At 49.8% G+C, this 22307-nt stretch overlaps 1 protein-coding gene across 6 annotated transcripts; it reads left to right on the forward strand.

The window, feature by feature from the left end:
* The first annotated feature begins 242 nt into the window (after positions 1-242).
* Positions 243-22054, forward strand: LIG3 (DNA ligase 3). 6 transcript variants are annotated; one of them, XM_029213248.1, is made up of 21 exons: positions 243-340; positions 1230-1284; positions 2653-3200; positions 5175-5318; positions 7599-7796; positions 8463-8614; positions 9305-9471; positions 9568-9645; positions 10114-10282; positions 11841-11996; positions 13736-13867; positions 14247-14326; positions 15282-15369; positions 16046-16123; positions 16412-16535; positions 17146-17288; positions 17627-17701; positions 18149-18295; positions 18822-19029; positions 19434-19522; positions 20629-22054. In XM_029213248.1, exons 3-21 carry the CDS (start codon positions 2657-2659, stop codon positions 20860-20862), a joined length of 3006 nt encoding a protein of 1001 aa, XP_029069081.1. In that variant the 5' UTR covers positions 243-340; positions 1230-1284; positions 2653-2656; the 3' UTR covers positions 20863-22054. The 6 variants fall into 6 exon arrangements, with proteins under 6 accessions (XP_029069081.1, XP_029069082.1, XP_029069083.1 ...); XM_029213249.1 differs by lacking the exon at positions 243-340 and having other exon boundaries at positions 1025-1443; XM_029213250.1 differs by lacking the exon at positions 243-340 and having other exon boundaries at positions 1025-1284; positions 19713-22054.
* The last annotated feature ends 253 nt before the right edge of the window (positions 22055-22307 follow it).

Here is a 22307-nt window from a genome sequence, read left to right on the forward strand (position 1 = left end):
AATAATAAATTTAAAAAACAAAGAGCAAAGCAGGGCGTCCCCAGCGTTCCTTCAGACGCCGCCTCATCCCAGCATCTGCCCTTTCTCCTGATGGGTAAACACCTCCGCCACGCCCCAATACAGAGTCCTAGGCCTCCCCCGGGGAACCTGACTACCGCCCACGTGGCAGACGCGGGGCGGGGACTTGAGGCGCCTCTGGAGCCAGGACCTCTGCGCCTGCGCGCTGCGGCCAGCGCAAGGACCCGGATTTAAAGAGACAGGCGTTACAACCTTGGTGGCTGCGCGCGGCCTGTGGGTGCCTGGCCCTAGGCCTGAGGTGGAGCCGGAGCCGGGAAGGCAGGTGAAGGACGGCGCGGCCGGGCCGGGCAGGGGGGAGAAAGGCAGCCCGGGCTCCGAGGCTGGGGCGGCTGGGAGCCAGCCTCCTGACCTCCTCCTCCGCCCGCCCGCGGAGCCCCAGGGCACACCCTCCGTGACGTGGCGGCCCCCGGGGAGCTCCACCGGCCTGCGCCGAGGCAGGGTGCCCCCGGCTTCCGCAGGACTGCTCTGGCTGGATCTGCCCACCCGCCGCGCTGAAGTCGATGGGCTTCGGAGGGACCTCGGGAGCCTTTCTCTTCCCGCCGCGTCCCCTTCAGCCCATCCCCGGGCTGTGTCCTGGAGGCTCCTCCTGCCCGAATCGAGGGATTCGCTTCCCCGTCCCTTCCCGGTGTCCCCGCTGTCCGCCCCGGGCAGTAGTAGCCCGTGCCCACTCCCGAGAGCGTCGCGGGGAGGCCCTCCGGGAAAAGCGGTCGCGGGGCTTTCACTTCCCGGCCCGGTTGCGTTCAGGCCTCAGTAGTTTCCTTTTCGGCTCCCTTTGATGAAATGCTGAGCGGCGGCTCTGGGGACTGTGAGCCAGGCGGGGTTCCTCACAGCGGCTTTGTGCCTTGTGGCCCAGCGCCTCCTGGGCCCTGCGGAGGGTCGGGCGCTGCGAGGGAGGTCCTCTCTTGTCGGCTTCTGTGGTCCCGGCGGGGGGGGGGGGGGGGAGGGCTTCGTTACTCGCCCTCCAAGGAAGGTGGTGAACCTTGTTCTGAGCGCCTCTTACGGGCCTACCGTGCTTTCCCGTACCTCACCTTTGTGGTTCCTCAACTTCTGGGGGTTATAGAGACCTTTGTGAGTTTCCTGAAAATCATGACTGTCTGTCCCCCTACAAAGTGTACAATGCTGAATGTGCACCTTTTTGTATACATTTTCAGGGAGTTCAGAGCCTCCCCCATGGACTTATTTTAATTTTCCCAGCCATCCCGTGAGGTAGGTATTATTTTCTCTGTCTTAGAAATACGAAAACAGACTCAGGGGAATTGAAGGAAATTCTCAAAGATAACATAGTCCTTGAACTGTATGGTCACACTTGTGCTCCCGTCTCTGATTCCCAGTTACCTGCTGTCCTCTGCATCATGTTGCACTACAGTAAGTAAAGCCTGCTTTCCATTATCACCCAATAGTAATTTCACTACAAAGGTGGGTGCAGGCTGGAAATAATGTCCAGTCTGTTTAAAGTTGGAACTGCGAGGATACTTCAGAAAATATGGATATAAGAAGGTGGGGGATGCCATGTGGATATGATACCTGTTTCCATTCGGGTTGATTGATCAGTTCCTTTGATTCTTGCTGTTCCAGCTACTTCAGCATTTCCCAATTCAAGCTGCTGAATTATAACCAGGCTAGTTTCACAGAGGGAGCTTCAGCTTAAAGGATAACTGCTTCATTGATTTTGAGGGCTTTATTCTTAGAGTGACAACTCTTTGAGTCAGGTACTATTATTATCCACATTTTACAGTTGAGGAAATTGAGGAACTGAGAGGTTAAGTAACCTACCAAGGTCATACAGCCAATGAGCTAGGATTTGAAACCAGGCAGTCTGGTTTTAGGCTCCATTTAATTGCGTCTCAAAATAGGGCTTCTGATTAAATCGCACATCTATATAGTGGCTTAATTATTTTCTGAGGACGGCATATATTTTATATTTCACATTAAAAACTTTATGAGCATAATGTAGTGGGTTTTGTTTTGTTTTGTTTGCTGCACCACACAACTTGTGGGATCTCAGTTCCTCAACCAGGGTTTGAACCCTGGCCACTGCAGTAAAATCGCAGAGTCCTAACCACTAGACCACCAGGGAACTCCCAATGTAATTTTTCTTGATGATTAAAAAGAAACTTTAGGGTCTTATTATTCTTAAGGCTCACCATCCATTTTAAGGATTAGGGGCTGCTGGTGGCCTGAGAGAAGGTTTTATGTTATTTGGAGTCTCTTGATTGTGATTTACTAGATACACATGTATACATTAGATAATTGAACATCCTTTTGCAAACGGAATTTTCCTGTATTGGAACTCTGAATCAAGTAGGCAATAAATCTTTCATACCTGGTCTTCCCTGGTGGTCCAGTGGTTAAGACTCTGAGCTTCCACTTCAGGGGGTGCAGGTCCGATCCTGGATGGGGGAACTAAGATCCCACGTGCTGTGCTGCACAGCCGGAAGAAAAAAAAATCTTTCATACTTTGGGAAATGTTTGATTGGTCAGCATGGATTGTGTTAGGATGTCTGCCTTTGAGGAAGTTAGAAGCCTACCTCCTCGTTTATAACTCACTTTTCTGCCTCTCACCCTTTCATGCAGCTGTATGACTTTGGCTTTTAAGATCCTCTTACCACCAACTCTCCGTGCACTCAGCCAAAAAGAACTGTGCCTATTCCGAGAACATCACTGGCCTGACATAAGACAGTTCAGCCGGTGGTCGGAAACAGTTCTTCATGGACACCACCTCCTCCAGAGAAGAAAGCCTGTTGTGTCATTCCAGGAAAGCAATCTAAGACCACGTGCCACCTGCCTTGTTTTCTTGCCAGGGTCGCATGTGGGACTCTGCAGTGGCCCCTGTGAGATGGCAGAGCAACGGTTCTGTGTGGACTATGCCAAGCGTGGCACAGCCGGCTGCAAAAAATGCAAGGAAAAGATTGTAAAGGGGGTGTGCCGAATCGGCAAAGTGGTGCCCAATCCCTTTTCAGAGTCAGGGGGCGATATGAAAGAGTGGTACCACATTAAGTGCATGTTTGAGAAACTGGAGCGGGCCCGGGCCACCACAAAAAAAATTGAGGACCTCACAGAGCTGGAAGGCTGGGAAGAGCTGGAAGATAATGAGAAAGAACAAATAAGCCAGCACATTGCAGGTGGGATGGAGAATACTGCTTTCTCATCTTATTGGTGCTGAGAAGAAAAGGGATGAGAGTAGAGCCCAATTTCTTTCTTCCTGTTTGTCTTTCTGTCTTTGTTTTAATTTTTGGTTCAGAAATAACTTCAAACTCACAGAAGAGTTGCAAGAATAAAAATAATACAAAGAATGCTCATATTCACCTCTTTTTTTTTTTTTTTTTGGCCACACCACGTGGCTTGTGGGATCTTAGTTCCCCAACCACAGATTGAACCCAGGTCCTCAGCAGTGAGAGCGCAGAATCCTAACCACTGGACCGCTGGGGAATTCCCTCAGATTTACCTATTGTTAACATTTTGCTCTCTTTGCTTTATCATTTGTGTTCACGTGTGTGCGCTCGCGCGCTCTCTCTTACTCTCACCTTCCACACACACAGTTTCTTTTTCCTGAACCATTTGAGCATACGTTATGGCTCTTTGCCTTTAAATACTTCAATGTGTATATCTTAAGAATAAGGATATCTTGACCATAATACACCTATCAACCAGTAAATTTATCATGATATAATACTTTAATCCACCATCTGTATTCTAGTTTTGTCAGTTGATCAGATAATTTACAGCTTTTCTCTCCCTTCAGTATGGAATCCTAATCTAAGATCGGGTATTTCATTTAGTTGTCATTTCTGGCCTCCTTTAATCTGGAACATTGCCATGGTCTTTTTCTTTTATGACATTGACATTTTTGAAGAATAGAGTACCTACCACTACACCCTTTTATCCATCAACTTATTATCTGTATGAACTCATAGATTACTACTTTTTCCTGGTGGCTTATAATTGTACTGTATTAATTTGGTACTAAATTGTCCCATATTTGGCCAGTTGAGAGCCCCTTTAAGCTAGTTTCTGTCCTCAATGCGCAAATCACATTTTTAAAAACGTTTTAAAGTACTTCCTTATTCTCTGGCATAACAGTATGCTTGCTCTTAGGCTTACCTTGTATGTATCCTATCTTATCCCTGGAATCAGCCATTTCTCTGGAGTCCTTATTCCTGTTAGTGGGGAAATGGCATAAGAGACCAAAATCTAGATGTTCCATGTCCTGGGTGCCATGAGGTGTCCTTGCTTTTAAGCCCTTTCAGCAGACAGAACTAGAAAATATATGTTCGTATGTACGCAAAAACATATATACAGATATATATGTGCACATACGTGCATATTCACATGTATGCATATTTTAGAAATCTGATACTTACAAATCCAATTTGTACTTTCTGACCTTCGGTGTCTTCATTTATAAAGTAATATTCATATCTTCAATTTAGTTTAGTTCTGGTCACTGTAAGAGTACTCTAAAATGGGCATCTATCTTTGTTCTTTGAGAGGAAAAGAGATTTCTGGGAGAGAAAACTACTCATACATTTTTTTCTCAAGCTCCCCTCCTGCCCTGCCTGGCCTTAGCCATTGGCCTCAGCCTTTGACCCATCTCATTCAGAGGAAGAAAAACATGAGGTAGAAGTAAACTGTCAGCTCAAATAACTCAGCAGCTGGAAGTTTTTTCCTACTTATACCAAATCAACATGCTCTGTTTATCCATCTTCATTTTGCTTTCTTGGTTATCTATAAATTGGGGCTAATTCCATAAACTGAGGTCGCCACATTTTATCTGTTGAGACATGATTTCTGATTTCCTCCAAATAATCTGGAGATTATTATATGTGGGATAAGGGGTGGACAGTGTCGATGAAAATTTAAGTTACTAATGAAAATAAAGAGTAACTGAGTCTTTTGTCCCCAGGACACCCTCTCCCTAATAACCTATTACTCACTACCTCCACTTAAGAAGACCAGCCAGCCAGTAGTCAGCATTGGGTTAATACCATGGTAGTAACTTACCTAGCCAGGCTGTAAGAGCAGTTGATAGATTCTTTAGAAGCTTTCTCAGGGATCTTCCACTGAAGGATATTTTCCTTTCTTTTGGGGTCCTACAGATCTGTCTTCCAAGGCAGCAAACACACCAAAGAAGAAAACTGTTGTCCAGGCTAAGTTGACAGCCACTGGCCAGGTGACATCTCCAGTGAAAGCTGCCTCATTTGTCACCAATACCAATCCCCGGAAATTTTCTGGCTTTTCAGGTAAGATAGATCAGCGTTACCTGAGCTGTTACAGTCCTCCTTTTAATTTGGTATCCTATTTGGGACTCTGGTTAAGAGTGAACATTCTGGGGGCTTCCCTGGTGGCGCAGTGGTTGAGAGTCCGCCTGCCGATGCAGGGGACACGGGTTCGTGCCCTGGTCTGGGAAGATCCCACATGCCGCGGAGTGGCTGAGCCTGTGAGCCATGGCCGCTGGGCCTGTGTGTTGAGCCTGTGCTCCACAACGGGAGAGGCCCGCGTACCGCCAAAAAAAAAAGAGTGAACATTCTGTGCTATCTAGCCTCCTTAATACGGTGACCCTTGAACAACATGGGCATTAGGGGCTCCAAACCCTCTCTACACAGTTGAAAATTTATAGTCTACCCTCCTTATCCCATGTTTCTCCATATCCATTGTTCTACCATACCCTCAGTTTGCATCCATGGATTCAATCAACTGCAGATTGTATAGTACTTATTTGCTATTGAAAAAAATCTGTGTGTAAGTGGACCCATGCAGTTCAAATCTGTGTTGTTGAAGGGTCAACTGTAATTTGCTTCCATCTGAGCAGAGAGGTAATGGCTAATTCTCATTGCCCCACTTGTATAGCATTTCTTTGTATATTTTAATCTCTGTTGCAGCAAAAAGATGTTTGTTTTGTCAAGACTTTTTCCCCTTGAAGTAGTTTACCTGGATCAGACATAACCTGCCCTTTACTTCTTTTTTTTTTGATAATGGAAGAATCTTGAGAAATTACATGCCTAAACTTGCCCAAACTGGAGATGAAAGTAGAGAAGAAGGGAGATGTCCTGCATGGCCTTGTGTAGCAGATAGCGTTGGGCTGGGGGCTTTTACATACACGGTTTCATTTGTTCTTCATTAAACGTTGGGAAGTACTTGTATTAGGCCCATTTTATGAATGAGAAAGCCAACGCTCCGCATCGTTATGGAGTTAGTATTTACACTGAAGTCTGTTTAACTCCAGCACCTATGGTCTTTTACCCTACAACCTGTTACGTCTTTTATATGGAGACATTCTTGTGACTGCCTCAGCTAAAGAAAATAAAGTCAAAACACATGGGCTCAGAAGTTGTTTGAGGAGGTTGCTTCTATAATGAGTGAAAGAAGCTGGGACTTGAGGTCAGAAGACCTGGGTCCTGGTCTGAGCCTCTGTGGCGTCATCTGTGAAGTGGGAGTGGCAACACCTGCCTTGATCCCACAGTGTCTCACAAGGAATTAAGGAGATAAAATTGCAAAAACAGTGTCTGACTCTAGGATTTTTTATTATTTTAAAACTCCGAGGTTTGCTTGGTTTTTGTCTAGTGGTAGGCCAAAGATAGAAATATGGAAGAGTCCAGGTGACAGTAAGGGCAGTGTGTTTCTGGAAGGGCCCTGGTTCTAGGGGGCGAATTTGGGAGAAATGGGGTGTTCTATTTCTTACAAGCTGCTGAATAGTGACATTTTGGAGATTTTGTCCCCTAAAATCCTCTTTAGACTCCGGGTTAGAGATGAGGATAGATTTATAATTTACAGAGCCCAGGCAAGAAGACACTTATATCAGCAGACAGCTTGCTAATGGCTTTGCTGCAAGCTTGCAGAATGAAATTTACTTTGTAAATGGTCACAAGGAGGTAAAAGAGGATCAACTCAAAAGAGTTGTACAGTTATTTGGGGTGTCTGGAGGAAAGACCTACTTTTTGTTTTTATAATAAGAAAGAAAAGAAAGTGGTGTGGGGTTGGGTGGGAGTGGCAAGGAGCTGGGAATGTCTTCTCTCCTCTGGCCTTGGTCTCCTCATCAATAAGAAGAGATTGAACTAGATAATTTTTAAGGCTTCTTCCAGTTCCGACAATCTGCAGTAGCAATGGTTTCAGATTGACTAACGAGTCCCCTGATTTCTTCCCCCTTTCTGATCCCAACTTTTCTGGGTTCAGCTTTGCAAGTGCTCTGAGATCGTCCTGACCACTCTTGGCATGAAAACGGCCCTTATTCTTCTGTGAAGCAATCATATAAAGGGATGCACATCAGCGGGTCTTCTGCTTCAGTGTGAGGCCGTCATTTCTTTACTATTAACAGCTGTGAGATTTGGGGAGATCACTTGACCTCTCCTTTTTTACCCATAAAATGGGTATAATATCTACGCCCAAAGGGCTCATTTTGGGGGATTAAGTGAAGCTACATATGTATAGAGCACCAGCAGAGTGTCTATTAGTTTCTCTTTCTTCCTTCTCAGCAAGGCAAAATGAATCATCTATGCTGTCTTCTCTTTTCCTCTTCCCAACAGCAAAGCCCAACAACTCTGGGGAAGCCCACTCAATACCTACCCCTAAGACAAGTCTGTCCTCAAGCAAATGTGACCCTAAGCACAAGGATTGTCTGCTACGTGAGTTTCGGAAGTTGTGTGCCATGGTGGCTGAAAATCCTAGCTACAACACGAAGACCCAGATCATCCAGGACTTCCTTCAGAAAGGCTCAGCAGGAGGTGGGGCCTCGAGCATCCTGGATGGGCTTCTCCTCTAAAGAGCTCAGTCGTGGCCGCTTCATGGACATGTGAACTGTACAGTTGCACGGGGCCTCATGCTTGGTTTAATGCTCTGCTATTGCCATCTTGAAATTCTTAACACTTTTGAACAAAGAGCCCACATTTTCATTTTGTACTGGGCCCCACGAAGTGTGTAGCCAGTGCTGCTCAAAACATGTTGGCATCTTTCTTCCTCCCTTATTCTGCCCCCCAGGAGGCCAGAAGAACCTGTCCCATTTGACCAAGAGGAAAATTCACTATCCTGCATGTTTGATTAGGTTTTTATGAACCACTTGCACAGCTTGGGGATAGAATCTTCCAACTGTGATTCTTTCATTCATCTAACAAATGATCATTGAGCTTCTGTAATGTGCTCATCACTGGGGACACTACAGTGAAAGACATGGCTCTGCCATGCAGGAGTTCATCCAGGGGCTAGAAGGGAGGCACACCACCAGCCACCCAACGCCACGGCCTTTGCTGCCATAGTGAAATGCACACCCTACCCTGTGGTCCCATCACGGCAAGGGCAGCAATGTAGATATCTCTTTTGGTTCCTTGAGGTTATGTATTTATTTGTTTAAGCTCCATTTCTCAAGAAGGGTTTCTTTCTTCTGTCTCCTCCAGATGGTTTCCACGGTGACGTGTACCTAACAGTGAAGCTACTGCTGCCGGGTGTTATTAAGAGTGTTTACAACTTGAATGATAAGCAGATTGTGAAGCTTTTCAGCCGCATTTTTAACTGCAACTCAGATGATATGGCACGAGACCTAGAGCAGGTTAGAGGAAGGGGAGGGTAGGTGGATTCCAGGTGGGGTTCTGCCTAGCCAAGCACCTGTACCCTCTTTTTTCTGGCGGAGCACATACTGTTTTAGGAAACTGAAACTCACTTGAGCAAGCTTTCATTATGAGAGGAGCTGAATGGGAGGCTACAGCTGTTAGTTTCACAAGGTTCTGAGGACTGAACTTATACTGCTGCTGCACCCGAGAGGCCTAGACCTCGAGGGGCTGGATCTGAGACTTCCCACTATCTCTCCAGGGGCTCTTATTCTAGACCCTGGCTTTTTCTGGCTTTTTTTCCCTTATAACTTGGGCTTACCATTCAGTTTTGGTTTGTTCATGACTCCAGCCGTGCCACAGTGGAAAGTTTCTATCCAAACATCCCCATTATCTGATGACCATATCTGTCTCTTAGTTCAGATTCTAACAGGCCTCAAATTGGCTTGGCCCTGGATTAGTTCTTGCATCACTTCTCAGCTAAGGCAGGTGGCCAGATCCTGTGGTGGATGGAGGTACCCTTTCCATGAGCTGTGGGTGGGACAGATTCTTAAGAAGTGAGGTCAATGTGTGTGAGTTGGGGATAGGAGCGGTGATTGAAATCTCTGATTCACCCTTTAGTCCTGGGGACTCAGGGGTTACACTTGGCCACTCTGGGGTTGCTGCAGTGGCATTTTGGTTTTTGGAGACAGGGTGACGTGTCAGAGACAATCAGAGTCTTCTTTGAGCAGAGCAAGTCTTTCCCCCCAGCTGCCAAGAGCCTTCTTACCATCCAGGAGGTGGATGAATTCCTCCTGCGGCTCTCCAAGCTCACCAAGGAGGACGAGCAGCAACAGGCCCTGCAGGACATCGCCTCCAGGTGGGGATGGGCCTGGGGGATGGAATCACTAGGGAAGGAAGGTTTGGGAGTGCAGAGCTTTTCAAAGACCAAGTTGAATGTGCCTCATCCCTCTAGGTGTACAGCCAATGACCTTAAATGCATCATCAGGTTGATCAAACATGATCTGAAGATGAACTCAGGTGCAAAACATGTGTAAGTACCGGGTGCTCTGATAGTTGAAGCTGCCCACTTTCTTTGTTGTCAGCTGGTGTCAGGACTTTGGAGCCCTGATTTGGTTTTGAATCCTGATTCTCCCTTCTTCCTTCCTGTGGGACCCATCACTTGACCTAGCTCAGCCTCCATTTTCTCATACGTTAAATGGAGATAACAGTACCTTTTCATAGAGTTATTACAATCAAACATATGGAATATGTTCAATAATTATGGTATGAGTTGCTTGCCCTTTCCAGCCCCCTCTTTGCTGGCAGCATCCATGTAGCACAGTATCTCAAAAGAGCTGAGTTTTCCAAGAGCTTTTTCTCCTGTGAAAGTCTTTAGGCAATAGAACATAACTCCTTCCCCATATATTGGGAGCCCTCCTCTCTGAGGACAGACTGCTATCCAAAGCATTAAGGTCAAAGGCAGTGGTTTTTGTTTCCTTGCTCCTGTTGGCCTTGGCAGGTTAGATGCCCTAGACCCTAATGCCTATGAAGCCTTCAAAGCCTCACGCAACCTGCACGATGTGGTGGAGCGGGTCCTCCGCAACGAGCAGGAGGTGAAGAAGGAGCCAGGCCGGAAACGAGCTCTGAGTGTCCAGGCCTCACTGATGACCCCGGTGCAGCCCATGCTGGTAAGGACGCTGCTCTGGCCCTGCTTTCTACTCCTATCCAAGGTTACTGTCCTTACCCGTGAGATCTGATAGGGTACGATGTTGACAGCCTGTGCAAGTTGGCTGGAGGAGTTTGGGGAAGGAAGAGTAGAGATGCAGAGGTTGTTTCTCATGGAGGAGTAAAGGCAGAGGAGGAGATGGAGTGACCTGGTGGAAAGGCCTGAGATCTAGGCCCGGCTCAGCCATCAGCAAGCTGTAGAATCTTAGGTGAGTTCCTTAGCCTCTCTTGGTCCTTAGTTTTCTTATGGGAATGAAGTCTGAAGCGTCTACCTAGAGCGGTTCACCTGTCATCTTTCCTGAAGTCAGGTGGATGTATGAAGTAACTCCTGTTTCTGTGACCTGCCTCAGAGTAGCTCTGAGAATTGGTGACAGAGCCAGGCTTCCTATGCCAGGGTGACTTGGGTCTCCTTTTTTTCTGGAAAGAGAGGAAGCTTAAGGAATGAAGACCAACTCTTCTTGGGCCTCTGCTCATTTCATGAGAAATGAGATTTCCTTTCTGGCATGGGTTTTCTTGTGCAACAGGACTGTCCACACCTGCTGCCATGCCTGCTGTGAGAGCCTTTGCATTGTTTCAGTGGGGTGCGCTGCTTTGTATGAAACGGTCTTGTGTGTTTTACTGAAGTCTTGGTCTAGGGTTCTGTGTTTGGGACAGGGAAGTATTCTGTGGGACAGCCAGCACCAAAATAGTGAAATCTCCACTTGAGGGACCGGTCCCCTCCATTATGGCCTTTCTGACTTTTATAAGAATTCTATCTGGCGTCTCTTCTACAGCCTGTCATTTGAAGAGTGGCATGGGTTATACAGCTTACTGGTTAACCACCCAGGCTTTGGAGTTGGGCCTAGATTCACATCTCATTTCTGCCCTTTACTAGCTATGTAACCAAAAATGGGCATTTAACCTCTGTGAACTTCAGCTTTTTCATTCATAAAGCGAAAACAACAATATTTATGGCATAAGATACAACATTGAGGATGAAATGAAATTTTGTGTATGATCTGACACACAGAAATACCTCCAAGATGATAGTCATTGTTGTTTGAGTCAGGACAGCACAGGTATGTGAATAAGCACTCCTGTGTCATGTCCTGTCCTAGGGATTCCTGATCACTGCCATCCTGCCAGCCTCACTGTCACCTACATACTTTAATCTTACCTCTGCGTACCCCCTGTGCTGAGATAACTGTGTGTTCAGTAATAAGCCAGAGGCCCTGCAAGACCCTAAATTATTATTGAGAAAAAAATCAAATGCTGTTTCAGTGGAATTGTATTTGCTCTACAATGAATTGCTTTCATATATTCCTCAAAATGCAAGCTCCTGTGTCAATTTCGGTGGTGCTTTTATTGTTGGAATACGACACTGCCCAGCCTTTTCCATTCCCATCACCTCTTCGGCAGCCTGCCCTGGGGGTATGCTCTGGCTGTTGGTCCCTGGGACCTGGGCTCTGGGCTGTCCTTGCTGAGCAGCCCCTCTTGGAAGAGCACCTGTAAGTCTCCAGGCTTTTCTTTTCCTACCTCAAGGCCGAGGCCTGCAAGTCCATCGAGTACGCGATGAAGAAGTGTCCGAATGGCATGTTCTCTGAGATCAAGTATGATGGGGAGCGAGTCCAGGTGCATAAGAACGGGGACCACTTCAGCTACTTCAGCCGCAGTCTCAAGCCAGTCCTGCCGCACAAGGTACAGGTCCCTTCCTTTCCACTGGGACTCTTTCACTTCCTGCCTCTAAGAATCTCAAAGCCAATGTTCCATAGCCATTCCAGCTCTGGTGTAAAATAGGGTCTATTTTGTATTTGTTGAATGAAAGAATGAATTCATGTATTCCGTTTTGGAGTCTTCCAATAATGAGGGGCTGCTCAGTAGGGACAGCCAAAGAGCGCAGACAGGGGTCAGTCAGCACAGAGCCTGTGGGCAATGATGCCAGCTGTGATGCCGGGACAGCGAGCTCAGCTGGTGAGCCACATGCAGTGCTTGTCTTCTGCGTTTCTGGGTCCCCCCTAGCTAAGTCATGGCTCAGGTACAAAGGGCCAATGGGCTGTCATTCATTAATTTGTTCAACAGATATTTATCAAGTGTTTAGTGTATTCTGGTTGCTGTTTAGGTAGTGGGCATCCAGCATTTAAAAAAAAAAATAAAGGGTGGAAGTTCTGCCCCTCCAGAAGCTTACATTCAGATGTAAACATAATCCCACAAGGATTTCTGGGAGCCCAGAATCCTGCCCTCAATCAGAGGGCATTGAGAACCTCAGCCCTTCTTAGCTCCCGGGGCCTCTGGGAGCTTTTGGGGGTGTCCAGGGAAAAGCAGTGGAAACATCTGGCTCCAGTAGCTGGAGGGTAGGTAGACCTCTTGTTCTTGTTCCCCCTTCTATCTTAGCTCAGACTTCACTTCTCAGAGCCCCAGGAGAGGAGACGTGGTATGGGGCTCGCATCCTTCCCTCAGCCTCTCCTGCCTGCTAGAGCACTGGGCAATCAGACCGTTTGGTTTGGGTGTTCTGGAAAGCTGAGCACAACCTCCCCGTGAGCATTAGTGTGGGCTCACTTGCTCCGTAGGGAGGGCTCACAGTCAAACTGCTGAGGAACAGCTCCTGGTGAGCTTGTTCTGGGGACACCTCCTGCTCCTTAGGAAGGCATTTGAGCACAGCTTTCCAGACTGGGAGCCGTTTCCCTGCTCTCCCTTACCAGAGTTTCATTCATCCCTCTCTCCCTTTTGCTTTGGTTCATGAAGGGCTGGGTCCCGGATGGAAGCAGAGTGGGATGGATGTGCAGGCCTCTTCTGTACCCGCTCCAAGCTTCTGAGGCAGTGATGGCCTAAGTGCCCTGCCCAGGGGAGGATTGGACCACAGTAATGCTCCCTGGACTGCCTTCGTGGCCTTACTCGGCAAGGGCCACCATGGGTTACAGTGGGACCTCTTCCTGTAGGACTGTAAACACTAAGGCTCTGCCTTTCATAGGAAAAAAATCCAATTCCAAACATCCTTTTCTTCCTCATTCTGAAGATGGCTATGGGTTCAGAGCTCCCACTCAGAGAAGAAGCTCCTCACGTTTCATTGCTCCTCCTAAGGGGATTCATTTCTTCCCTTCCATCTTTTTTCCAACTGGTCCGTTCTCCTGCACAAATCTCTGCCTGCCCACCTTCCCTCCCTCCATTCTGTGTTTGTCTGCCCCCCACCTCATTTTCACTCTCAGTTTCTTCCTTTTTCCTGCAAATTCTCCTCTGCAGCCAATAGAAAATGACCTCAACATGGGCTGACCTCTTCCTGGGTCTGGGCAGAGGTCCCGAAACATAGCTGATTCTTCTTGTCTAGGTGGCTGCCGAGGCCTAGGTCTATTCTGCACATTAGCTCGGCTTGCACATGTTGGTGTTCTGTGTTCCTTCTGGGGCCTGACTCCCTCCCTGACTCCCTCCCCTTCTGCCTCCAGGTGGCCCACTTTAAGGACTACATCCCCCAGGCTTTCCCTGGGGGCCACAGCATGATCTTGGACTCTGAGGTGCTCCTGATCGACAACAAGAAAGGCAAACCACTGCCCTTTGGGACTCTGGGAGTGCACAAGGTACTGGCTCAGGGCCAGATGTGCAAGAGTGAGTGTGTGCACGTGTGTGTGCTGTCAGTCAGAATGGAGAGGAATGTATCACTTACTTAGGGTCAAGCTTATCTTCATCTCTGAACTGGTTCTGAATTTAGCCCTGAGTTTAAATGTGTTTTTGTGTTTTGCATAAAAAGAGCTAGTAGTGGCAACTAACTTATAATTGGGTCAGTCTCTATTCAGGACTATCTGTCAAGTGCCCTTATGGCCCAGGGACTTCACAGCACAAATAGGCCTTTTGTATCAGATGCTTCAGAGGGTCTCTGGAAGTGGACCGGTACTCCCCATTTTTCATGCCCTCTTATTTTTGTCCCTTATGTACCTACTACCTCATTTTCCCTTACAGAAAGCTGCCTTCCAGGATGCTAATGTCTGCCTGTTTGTTTTTGATTGTATCTTCTTCAATGATGTCAGCTTGATGGATAGGTGAGGAATCTATTTTTGATTCCTGGGTGGGGAGGTGAGGGCTTCAGAGTGGACAGGAGGGAGGAGAAGTGGCTGGAGCTGGTGCCTCTTTGTGCCCAGGAGCTGCAGCGGGAGGGAGCTGAGAGCCAGCACAGTTGCTACACAGCTCCACATTCAATGTTACGAAGAGCTGATGTGTTGACTAGGTCTCGGCTCTGAATGCTTAAGTCACAGAGGAAACTCAACCACCCACAGCAAAATGGATTGTTGATGAGATACAGACTATGAGCACAGTAGGGTTTCAGTTTATCTTCAGCAGCACCGACGGGTACATGAGGCAGATAGTTTTCAGCTCAGAGGTTTTGTTTTTGGAAGAGCCCGACAACAGGAAGCTTGTGATTGTCAGTGTTCTGTGGCTGGGGCCTTCTTAGGGATAACTAGCAGTCTTGACTTAGCTGTATCCAGTTCTTGAGCCTGAGAAACCATTTTGGCCCCTTCCTCCCTTAGAGAGGCATCCCGGCCCCCACCCTCCACACCAGCCTTGAGTGTGGAAGGGGAAGGAGACAGAAGGGAGAAAGAACTTTGGGGGTAGGAGTTGGGGTTTGGGCTTCAGGTCCTGAGGCCTGTCAGCTTGCTCACCCAAGCACCAGCCCGCCTGGGGCCTAGGGTGAAGCAGGGTGCAGAAAATGAGAGTCGGAGTTATTTTTCAAATGGGACCAGGATTTATACAGTCTGTTTGGGATGACGAGGTAGAGACAGGAACTACAGCAATTAAGTGGCTCTGTGCCATGGCTTATAACTGTTTGGTCCCAGTGGAGCCCTTGTCACCCTGGGCAGGCAGAACTGTTAGACATGAGGGCCCTAAGCCATGGCAAACCCTGAAGCTGAAGTTCATTGTTGTGCCCCTTCCCTCCTCGGAACTCCTCAAGGGGGTGGGAGGATCCTGGCCTGACCTCAGTTCTCCTGTCCCCCTCAGGCCTCTGTTTGAGCGGCGGAAGTTTCTTCACGATAACATGGTTGAAATTCCCAACCGGATCATGTTCTCAGAAATGAAGCAAGTCGCAGTGAGTGAATCCCACCCTAGGCAGTGTCCTAGTGGTTTGAAAGCAGGGCAGAGAGCCCCTTGGGTCAGATGTGACTGGGAGAATGAGTCTTAATTATTTTCTTATGAGGGAAGCTGATGTGTATACAGGCATACCTTGGAGATATTGTGGGTTTGGTTCTAGACAATAAAGCAGTATCACAATAAAATAAGTCATATGAATTTTTTGGTTTCCCAGTGCATAGAAACATTATGTTAATACTATAGTCTATTAAGTGTGTAATAGCATTATGTCTAAAAAAACAATGTGCATACCTTAATTAAAAATACTAAAAAATGCTCACCATCATCTGACAACACAGGGTTGCCACAACCTTCAGTTTGTAAAAAACACAGTATCTGCAGAGTGCAACAAAGCAAAGCACAGGAAGACAAGGTCTGCCTGTATTTGTCTACCAATCTCCACCTGGGAGGGCAGGGCATGAAGCATCCTTCCCTGGTGGGCTCCCAGTATCTCTGAGCTGAAGCAGCTCTCTGGTTGGTCGCTGCTCTGCTAGCGCTTTTGTTCCTTCTATTCAAGTCAGGGTGTTTCCAGCAGACGCTTTGCTAGTGTGTGAAAAGAAACTCCCCTCTACCTCACTCCCAGAGCCCTTCTCTGTTCTCATACCAACCTCAGCGTCTCTCCTGTTATCCCTCAGAAAGCTTCTGACTTGGCTGACATGATCAACCGGGTGATCCAAGAGGGGTTGGAAGGGCTGGTGCTGAAGGACGTGAAGGTAAGACGGTCACATCCTTTGCTTTCTCCTGCAGAGCCCTCCCCTGAGCCTTTCCAGCCCTGGCCAGGAGGTGGCGGTGGTGGTCTGAGGTGTTTGGGGGTGAGTGCTGGGGGGCGTCTTTCCAGAGTTCTGGATCCTAGAGGATGGGTTTATGTATGTCTCCCTTAGTGCCTGGAGCAGAGCGGGCTGGGCACTGTGACAGATCCAGTATGTCGCGTAAAGAGGTAAAAAGCCCACCCTCATAGAATGTCCATTCTAGTTTGTGGTCTCTCTCTTGCTTCCCCTCAGGGTACATATGAGCCTGGAAAGCGTCATTGGCTGAAAGTGAAGAAGGACTATTTGAACGAGGGGGCCATGGCTGACACAGCTGACCTGGTGGTGCTTGGGGCCTTCTATGGGCAAGGGAGCAAAGGTCAGGGTGGCCTCTGGCCCCTGGGATGGTACTTCTTTGAAAGGTACCACTCAAGGAATAGGCAGGCCTTTTTGCTGGCTTGGTCTGCTAGCGTGGCCAGTCATGACTTCCAAAGCTCTGGGATTAGGGGCCCCAACCTCACCCATGCTACGTCAGGCAGGGACATTGAGAGCTGCGGACCTGGTAAGGGAGAGATCAGGCAAGAGTACCCTGTGCTAGCCTGGCACAAAGAAGCTCACCACCAACTATTTCTTCAGGGACTGGCAGCTTTCTCCTCAGGGAAAATCTCCATTTCCTGACTGGAGAGGAAGCTGGGGTCTGAAGAACTAGTACTGGTAGGCATCTTTCTGTGTGCCAGGCTCTATTCAATTCCTTTTACTCCACCAGAGCCCAACATCAGGTGTGATTATCCCTAATTCACTGAAGAGCAAATTGAGACTCAAAAAGGTTAAACTTACACAGCTAGTAAGGGGTAGATCCAGGAGGTGATCTCTGGCACTCTGATGCCAAGGCCTGGGCCCTTTCCTCCAGCAGGCTGCCCCTCACAGGGCACGAGGGGGTGGCAGACATGCCCCCCCCCCCGAGTTTATTTAGTCCCTCTTCCACACAGGTGGCATGATGTCCATCTTCCTCATGGGCTGCTATGACCCGAGTAGCCAGAAGTGGTGCACAGTCACCAAGTGTGCAGGAGGCCACGATGATGCGACGCTCGCCCGCCTACAGAAGGAACTGGACATGGTGAAGATCAGCAAGGTGAGGAGGGGACCTGGGGGCCCTGGCCTCTGGACTGGCAATCATTCCTGAGACAGGCAGTGTTATGGGGGCTGCAGGTATCATTTATCTGTTTCCACAGAAAAGAGAGCTGCTGCTTGGCCATAGGAGCAGTATTAGGCCCTCAAGTTCTCTGAGTACCTACCTTGTGGAAACTGGCCTGCATGCCCTCCAGGCCACACCATCTCTGGGCAGGGAGGATCCCAAGGGGTGAGGGTCAGCCTTTTGTGATAAGTCACCTGTTCTCACAAGCCTGTGACCAAGAAGGGGTTTAAGTCTCATTTTGGCAACAGCCCAGGACTGCACCTTTTCTCCTCTAGGATCCCAGCAAGATACCCAACTGGCTGAAAGTCAATAAGATCTACTATCCTGACTTCATCGTTCCAGACCCTAAGGTATTAGCCCAGGGCCTGGGGTCCTCCAGCCCAAAAACTGAGCTTGTCCATTCTCTAGTGCCCCAGAGACGTCACCTCGGCCTCACTGACAGTCCACCCAGGGTGGGGCTCTGGACTGTTTAGTCAAGTGACAGGCACAGGGATGACCAGTCAACACTGAGGAGTCATCCTCAATAGAGAAAGGGACTGCCCATCCTCTAGGCACAGAGGGTCTGCTCTAGAAGTGACCTGGGCCCACCCCTTCCTGCACTGACAGGGAAACTGAGGCCCAGAGAAGGAACGAGACTTCCCTAAGGTCACACAGCATCAGCAGCAACAGTGGGACTTGAATTCATCTCCTTCCTGTTAGCCACTGCTTTTTTGATTTTAACTTGTTCTGTATTGCTTTTAACTGGTTGGGAGGTGTTTTCTACTTAACCAGGGAGTGACCTGACTTACTCCTGACAGAAAGCTGCGGTGTGGGAGATCACAGGGGCTGAATTCTCGAAATCTGAGGCACACACAGCTGATGGGATCTCCATCCGTTTCCCTCGCTGCACCCGAATCCGTGATGATAAGGACTGGAAGTCTGCCACTAACCTCCCCCAACTCAAGGTGCCACCTCCTGGGCTGTGTGTATGTCCTGTACCCCACTGTCCCAGCCTTGGAACCGAGGGCACCTGGCCTCCTGCGTCCTCTGTCTTCTCCTTTCCCTGCTGCACTGAGATGGGCAAGGAAGGCAGTTATCAGAAAGGGAGACCAAGCCGTGGCAGGGCCAGGAGCAGCAGCACTGGGCCTCCACCCACATCTCCCGCTAGAGAGCCCTACCTTCACCGGGCCCCGTGGGCAGCCCTGGGTCCCGGTGAGGGAGAGCTCCTGGCTCACGGCTTCCTGTGGAGGACCTGGCCCCAGGCTGCAGTCTGTACGTTGCGGAAAAGAACTGGGGAACAGAGCAGTGATCTGTGCTGATTACTCCAGAAACAGGGCCAGAGCTAGAAAAGTACCAAGGAAGCCAGCCACTTTTCCCTGTTACGTGTCTGTTTCCCTCATTGTTCCTCAGTCACCTAAACGCACCACACAGACTGCCTGAGGCCAGTGGCTGGGAAGGGAGTGATACACCAAGATTCTCCCCCCTCCTCAGGAACTGTACCAGCTCTCCAAGGAGCGGGCGGCTTTCGCCATAGTGGCCGGAGATGAGGGGAACTCCACTACAGGGGGCAGCAGCGGAGAGAACGAGGGCATCTCAGGGCCAGCTGTGTCTCACGAGGCCCCGAGAACCTCCCCCAAGCAGCCCTCCGCCAGTGCCAAGAAGGCAGGAGGGAAGCTGAGTAGCTCCAACAGCAAAGGCGGTAAGGAGAAGGGTAGGGGCTGGGGTGATGAAGAATGGACACGAGGGCAGAGACCAAGGACAAGGACCCAGTCTCACACTCCAGCCCTGAGGTCATGGATTCTCTGTCCACTGCAGCTGACGTTGGCTGCATTCCTGCTGTGTGTCCACCCATGGGCCAGAAATTGTTCTGCTGGGCATCCTCCTGCTCTGTAAATCTGAATGACAGGACCCCGGGAGAGCCCCCCAGAGCCGGGGATAAGCCACCTCTGAGCTAAAGGCTCAGCGTACAGCCCTTACCTCCTGTCTCACCCACGGTCACAGCAGAGGAAGGGCCCAGCCCTTCTCTGTACCCCCCTGACTTCAGGGACCATTATCCGCTCCCCTGCCCTCTTCCTTGTTCTCATCCTGCGCTCTCTCCTGCAGGCAACAAGCTGACTGCAAAGCCTTCCCCTGTGAAAGTGGGAGAGAAGCGGAAGGCTCCTGATGAGACCCCATGCCAAGCAAAGGTGAGGGTAAGAAGAGCAGTGCCCTCCGGGGGGTGGGGAGCCTTGTGTGCCCAACCCTCTGCACTTGGACTCTGAGAGACGAGCGAAGGTGTTATCAGGACTAACTGCCAACCCCTGCCCTCCTGCAGCTGCTCCTGGCCGCGGGCTGAGCTGGCAGTGCTGCGGCTCCACCCTGTGCCCTCTTGTTGCCTTGCAGAGGCGGCCGGCCAGCGAGCAGAGAGGAAGGAGCGCTGTGCCAGCAGGCAGGCGATAGAGCAGCCAGCCCAGCCGAGAGGCTGCAGGGACCCAGCCGGCTGCCGGCCCCAAGTCACAGTTGACATTAAAGGGGAGAAAGCCCAGTCTGGGTGTGGGAGTGCAGTAGTGTGAGTCTGCGAACAGGGCCAGCCAGCGAGGAGCGGGAGGGGCACTGGCTTGGCGGCCGTCTTCTTCCCTCTCGTGCTCCCTTGTTAGTCTTTGGTTTGACAGCAGCTACTGAGCGCCTACTGAGGCCAGTGACTCGGTTCAGCCCTGGGGGAGTTGCTGCCCCAAAGGGCACATAAAGAACTCGACATCTGCTCACTACACGGTGATTGTGCCACCCCAGCCCAGGAGTCAGCACAGAGGTCTGGGAACCCAGGCCCTGAACCCAGTCCCCAGAGCACCTATACGACCTTTACGTCTTTTCCCTGCCTGAAGCCTGGATTCCGCGTGCAGTCACGAGCCAGGCCCCTTGGTCAGCTAGTGCACACACAGTGGACTGCTTGATCGAGCAGCATCGCTGCGTCCGAGCGCCACTGGCCCTGCCCACCAGCCCCTGGATGGTTCTTGGAGACACGTACTTTCCAAGTCCCCAGTGTAGGGACCCGTCTCCTCTCCCTTCTCTTCCTCTAGGCAAGGATGGAAGGGCGTGTCAGTCCTATGTAATCTGGAGTGGCTGGAGGATCGGGGTTTTGATGCCTTTACCTTTCCTCCAGTAAACTCTTTCCCCTCGTGTCCTGACCGCTAGGCTCCCTGACTCTGGCTTTTGTTCTGACCTCCCTCCTCGCTGGTCTCCGCTCCCTGGGCGGAGAGCCATCTGCCCCAGCACAGTCCAGCCCTGCTCCGGGCCTGCCTTGACCACAATGCATTTGCAGGTGCTGCTGGACATCTTCACCGGGGTGCGGCTCTACCTGCCGCCCTCCACGCCAGACTTCAGCCGTCTCCGACGCTACTTTGTGGCATTCGATGGGGACCTGGCGCAGGAATTTGACGTGGCCTCAGCCACACATGTGCTGGGTAGTAGGGACAAGAACCCTGAGGCCCAGCAGGTGTCCCCGGAGTGGATCTGGGCCTGTATCCGGAAACGGAGACTGGTAGCTCCCTGCTAGGACTGCTGCCTGCCCTCGCCCTCTGGCTGTGCTCTCCCCACTGCACTACTCCTGGACAGGGCAGGCAGGCACAGGACAGAACCTGGGGGAACGGGCTTTCTTCTCCAAGCTGTGCATCTTCCAGAACCCACCAACCACGCATGGTCTCTTCCAGACTGGTTAATTGCTGTGGGTACCACCAGTGAAGTCAGTTTCTCCTGCCGGTTTACATAGGTCTTTCAGATCTGCGTGCTGGTTTTGACCTCTTTTTTTTTTTCTTTAAAAAGCAGCTTTTAAAAAAACAAAAACAGGGCTTCCCTGGTGGCGCAGTGGTTGAGAGTCCGCCTGCCGATGCAGGGGACACGGGTTCGGGCCCCAGTCCGGGAAGATCCCACATGCCGTGGAGCGGCTGGGCCCGTGAGCCGTGGCCGCTGAGCCTGTGCGTCCGGAGCCTGTGCTCCGCAACGGGAGAGGCCACAACAGTGAGAGGCCTGCGTACCGCAAAAAAAAAAAAAAAATATATATATATATATATAAAAAAACAAAAACAAAAAAGCCAGGAACTATCTTGGAGTTATGTATGTCCTTCCCCCCACACCCCCGATAATTCTCCTAGTGATTAAGGAGTGAAGGGAAGGCCGGCTGTTGAAGCTCTGTCCACAGAGCCCGTCCTGGCGGCAGTCTTTTCTCCCTTACCTGCCCCTTCTACTTCCAGGCTCATTTTAAAGTTGTATTTAAAAGAAAGACTGTCCCCAGAAATGCTTATAACTGGCAAAACTTGTATTCAGCCTGGCCGCCAGGAATGAAGTCTCACTTGAAAGAAAACAAAATGGGTTTTATGTCTTTGTGCTCTCCTATTACAGTGTGTGGGCCCCGGTGTGAAGGGAGGGAACCATGATCAGGTAGGAAGGAAAGGGAGGTTGTTTGGGCTACTCCTCGGGGGGATAAAGGGCTCCAGGAGGATCTGCCTCCCCAAAATCTGGAAACAAGTGGAGCGGCTGGGCCCGTGAGCCACGGCCGCTGAGCCTGTACGTCCGGAGCCTGTGCTCCGCAACGGGATAGGCCACGACAGTGAGAGGCCCGAGAACCGCAAAAAAAAAAGACTGCTCTTTAAAGACCCACCTGAGGACAAATCTACACAGCCTGCTTAGAAAGAATGGCTCCTGCACCGCCTGAGGCTGATTTATTTGAATAAAAGGAAAACAATTTAGCATGGACGAGTGCCGTTCAATAGAACTTTTTATGGCATTGGAAGCACCCTGTAAATCTCCATTGGCCAACATGAACCAGCCATATTCTGAGCATGTGAAATGTGCTAACAAAACTGAGGAAGTGAACTTTTCATTTTCGTTCAAGTAGTCGACGTGAGGCTAGTGCTAGTGACTACCACCTTGGGCAGTGCAGGTGTAGACAGACATAGTTTGAATCAAGCCCTGAAACTTAACAGCCCTAACCCTCCAGGAATG

This window comes from Monodon monoceros, unplaced genomic scaffold (assembly GCF_005190385.1).
Source record: "Monodon monoceros isolate NGI ecotype Baffin Bay Population unplaced genomic scaffold, NGI_Narwhal_1 Super_Scaffold_9, whole genome shotgun sequence".
In the NCBI taxonomy this organism is placed as follows: Eukaryota; Metazoa; Chordata; class Mammalia; order Artiodactyla; family Monodontidae; genus Monodon; species Monodon monoceros.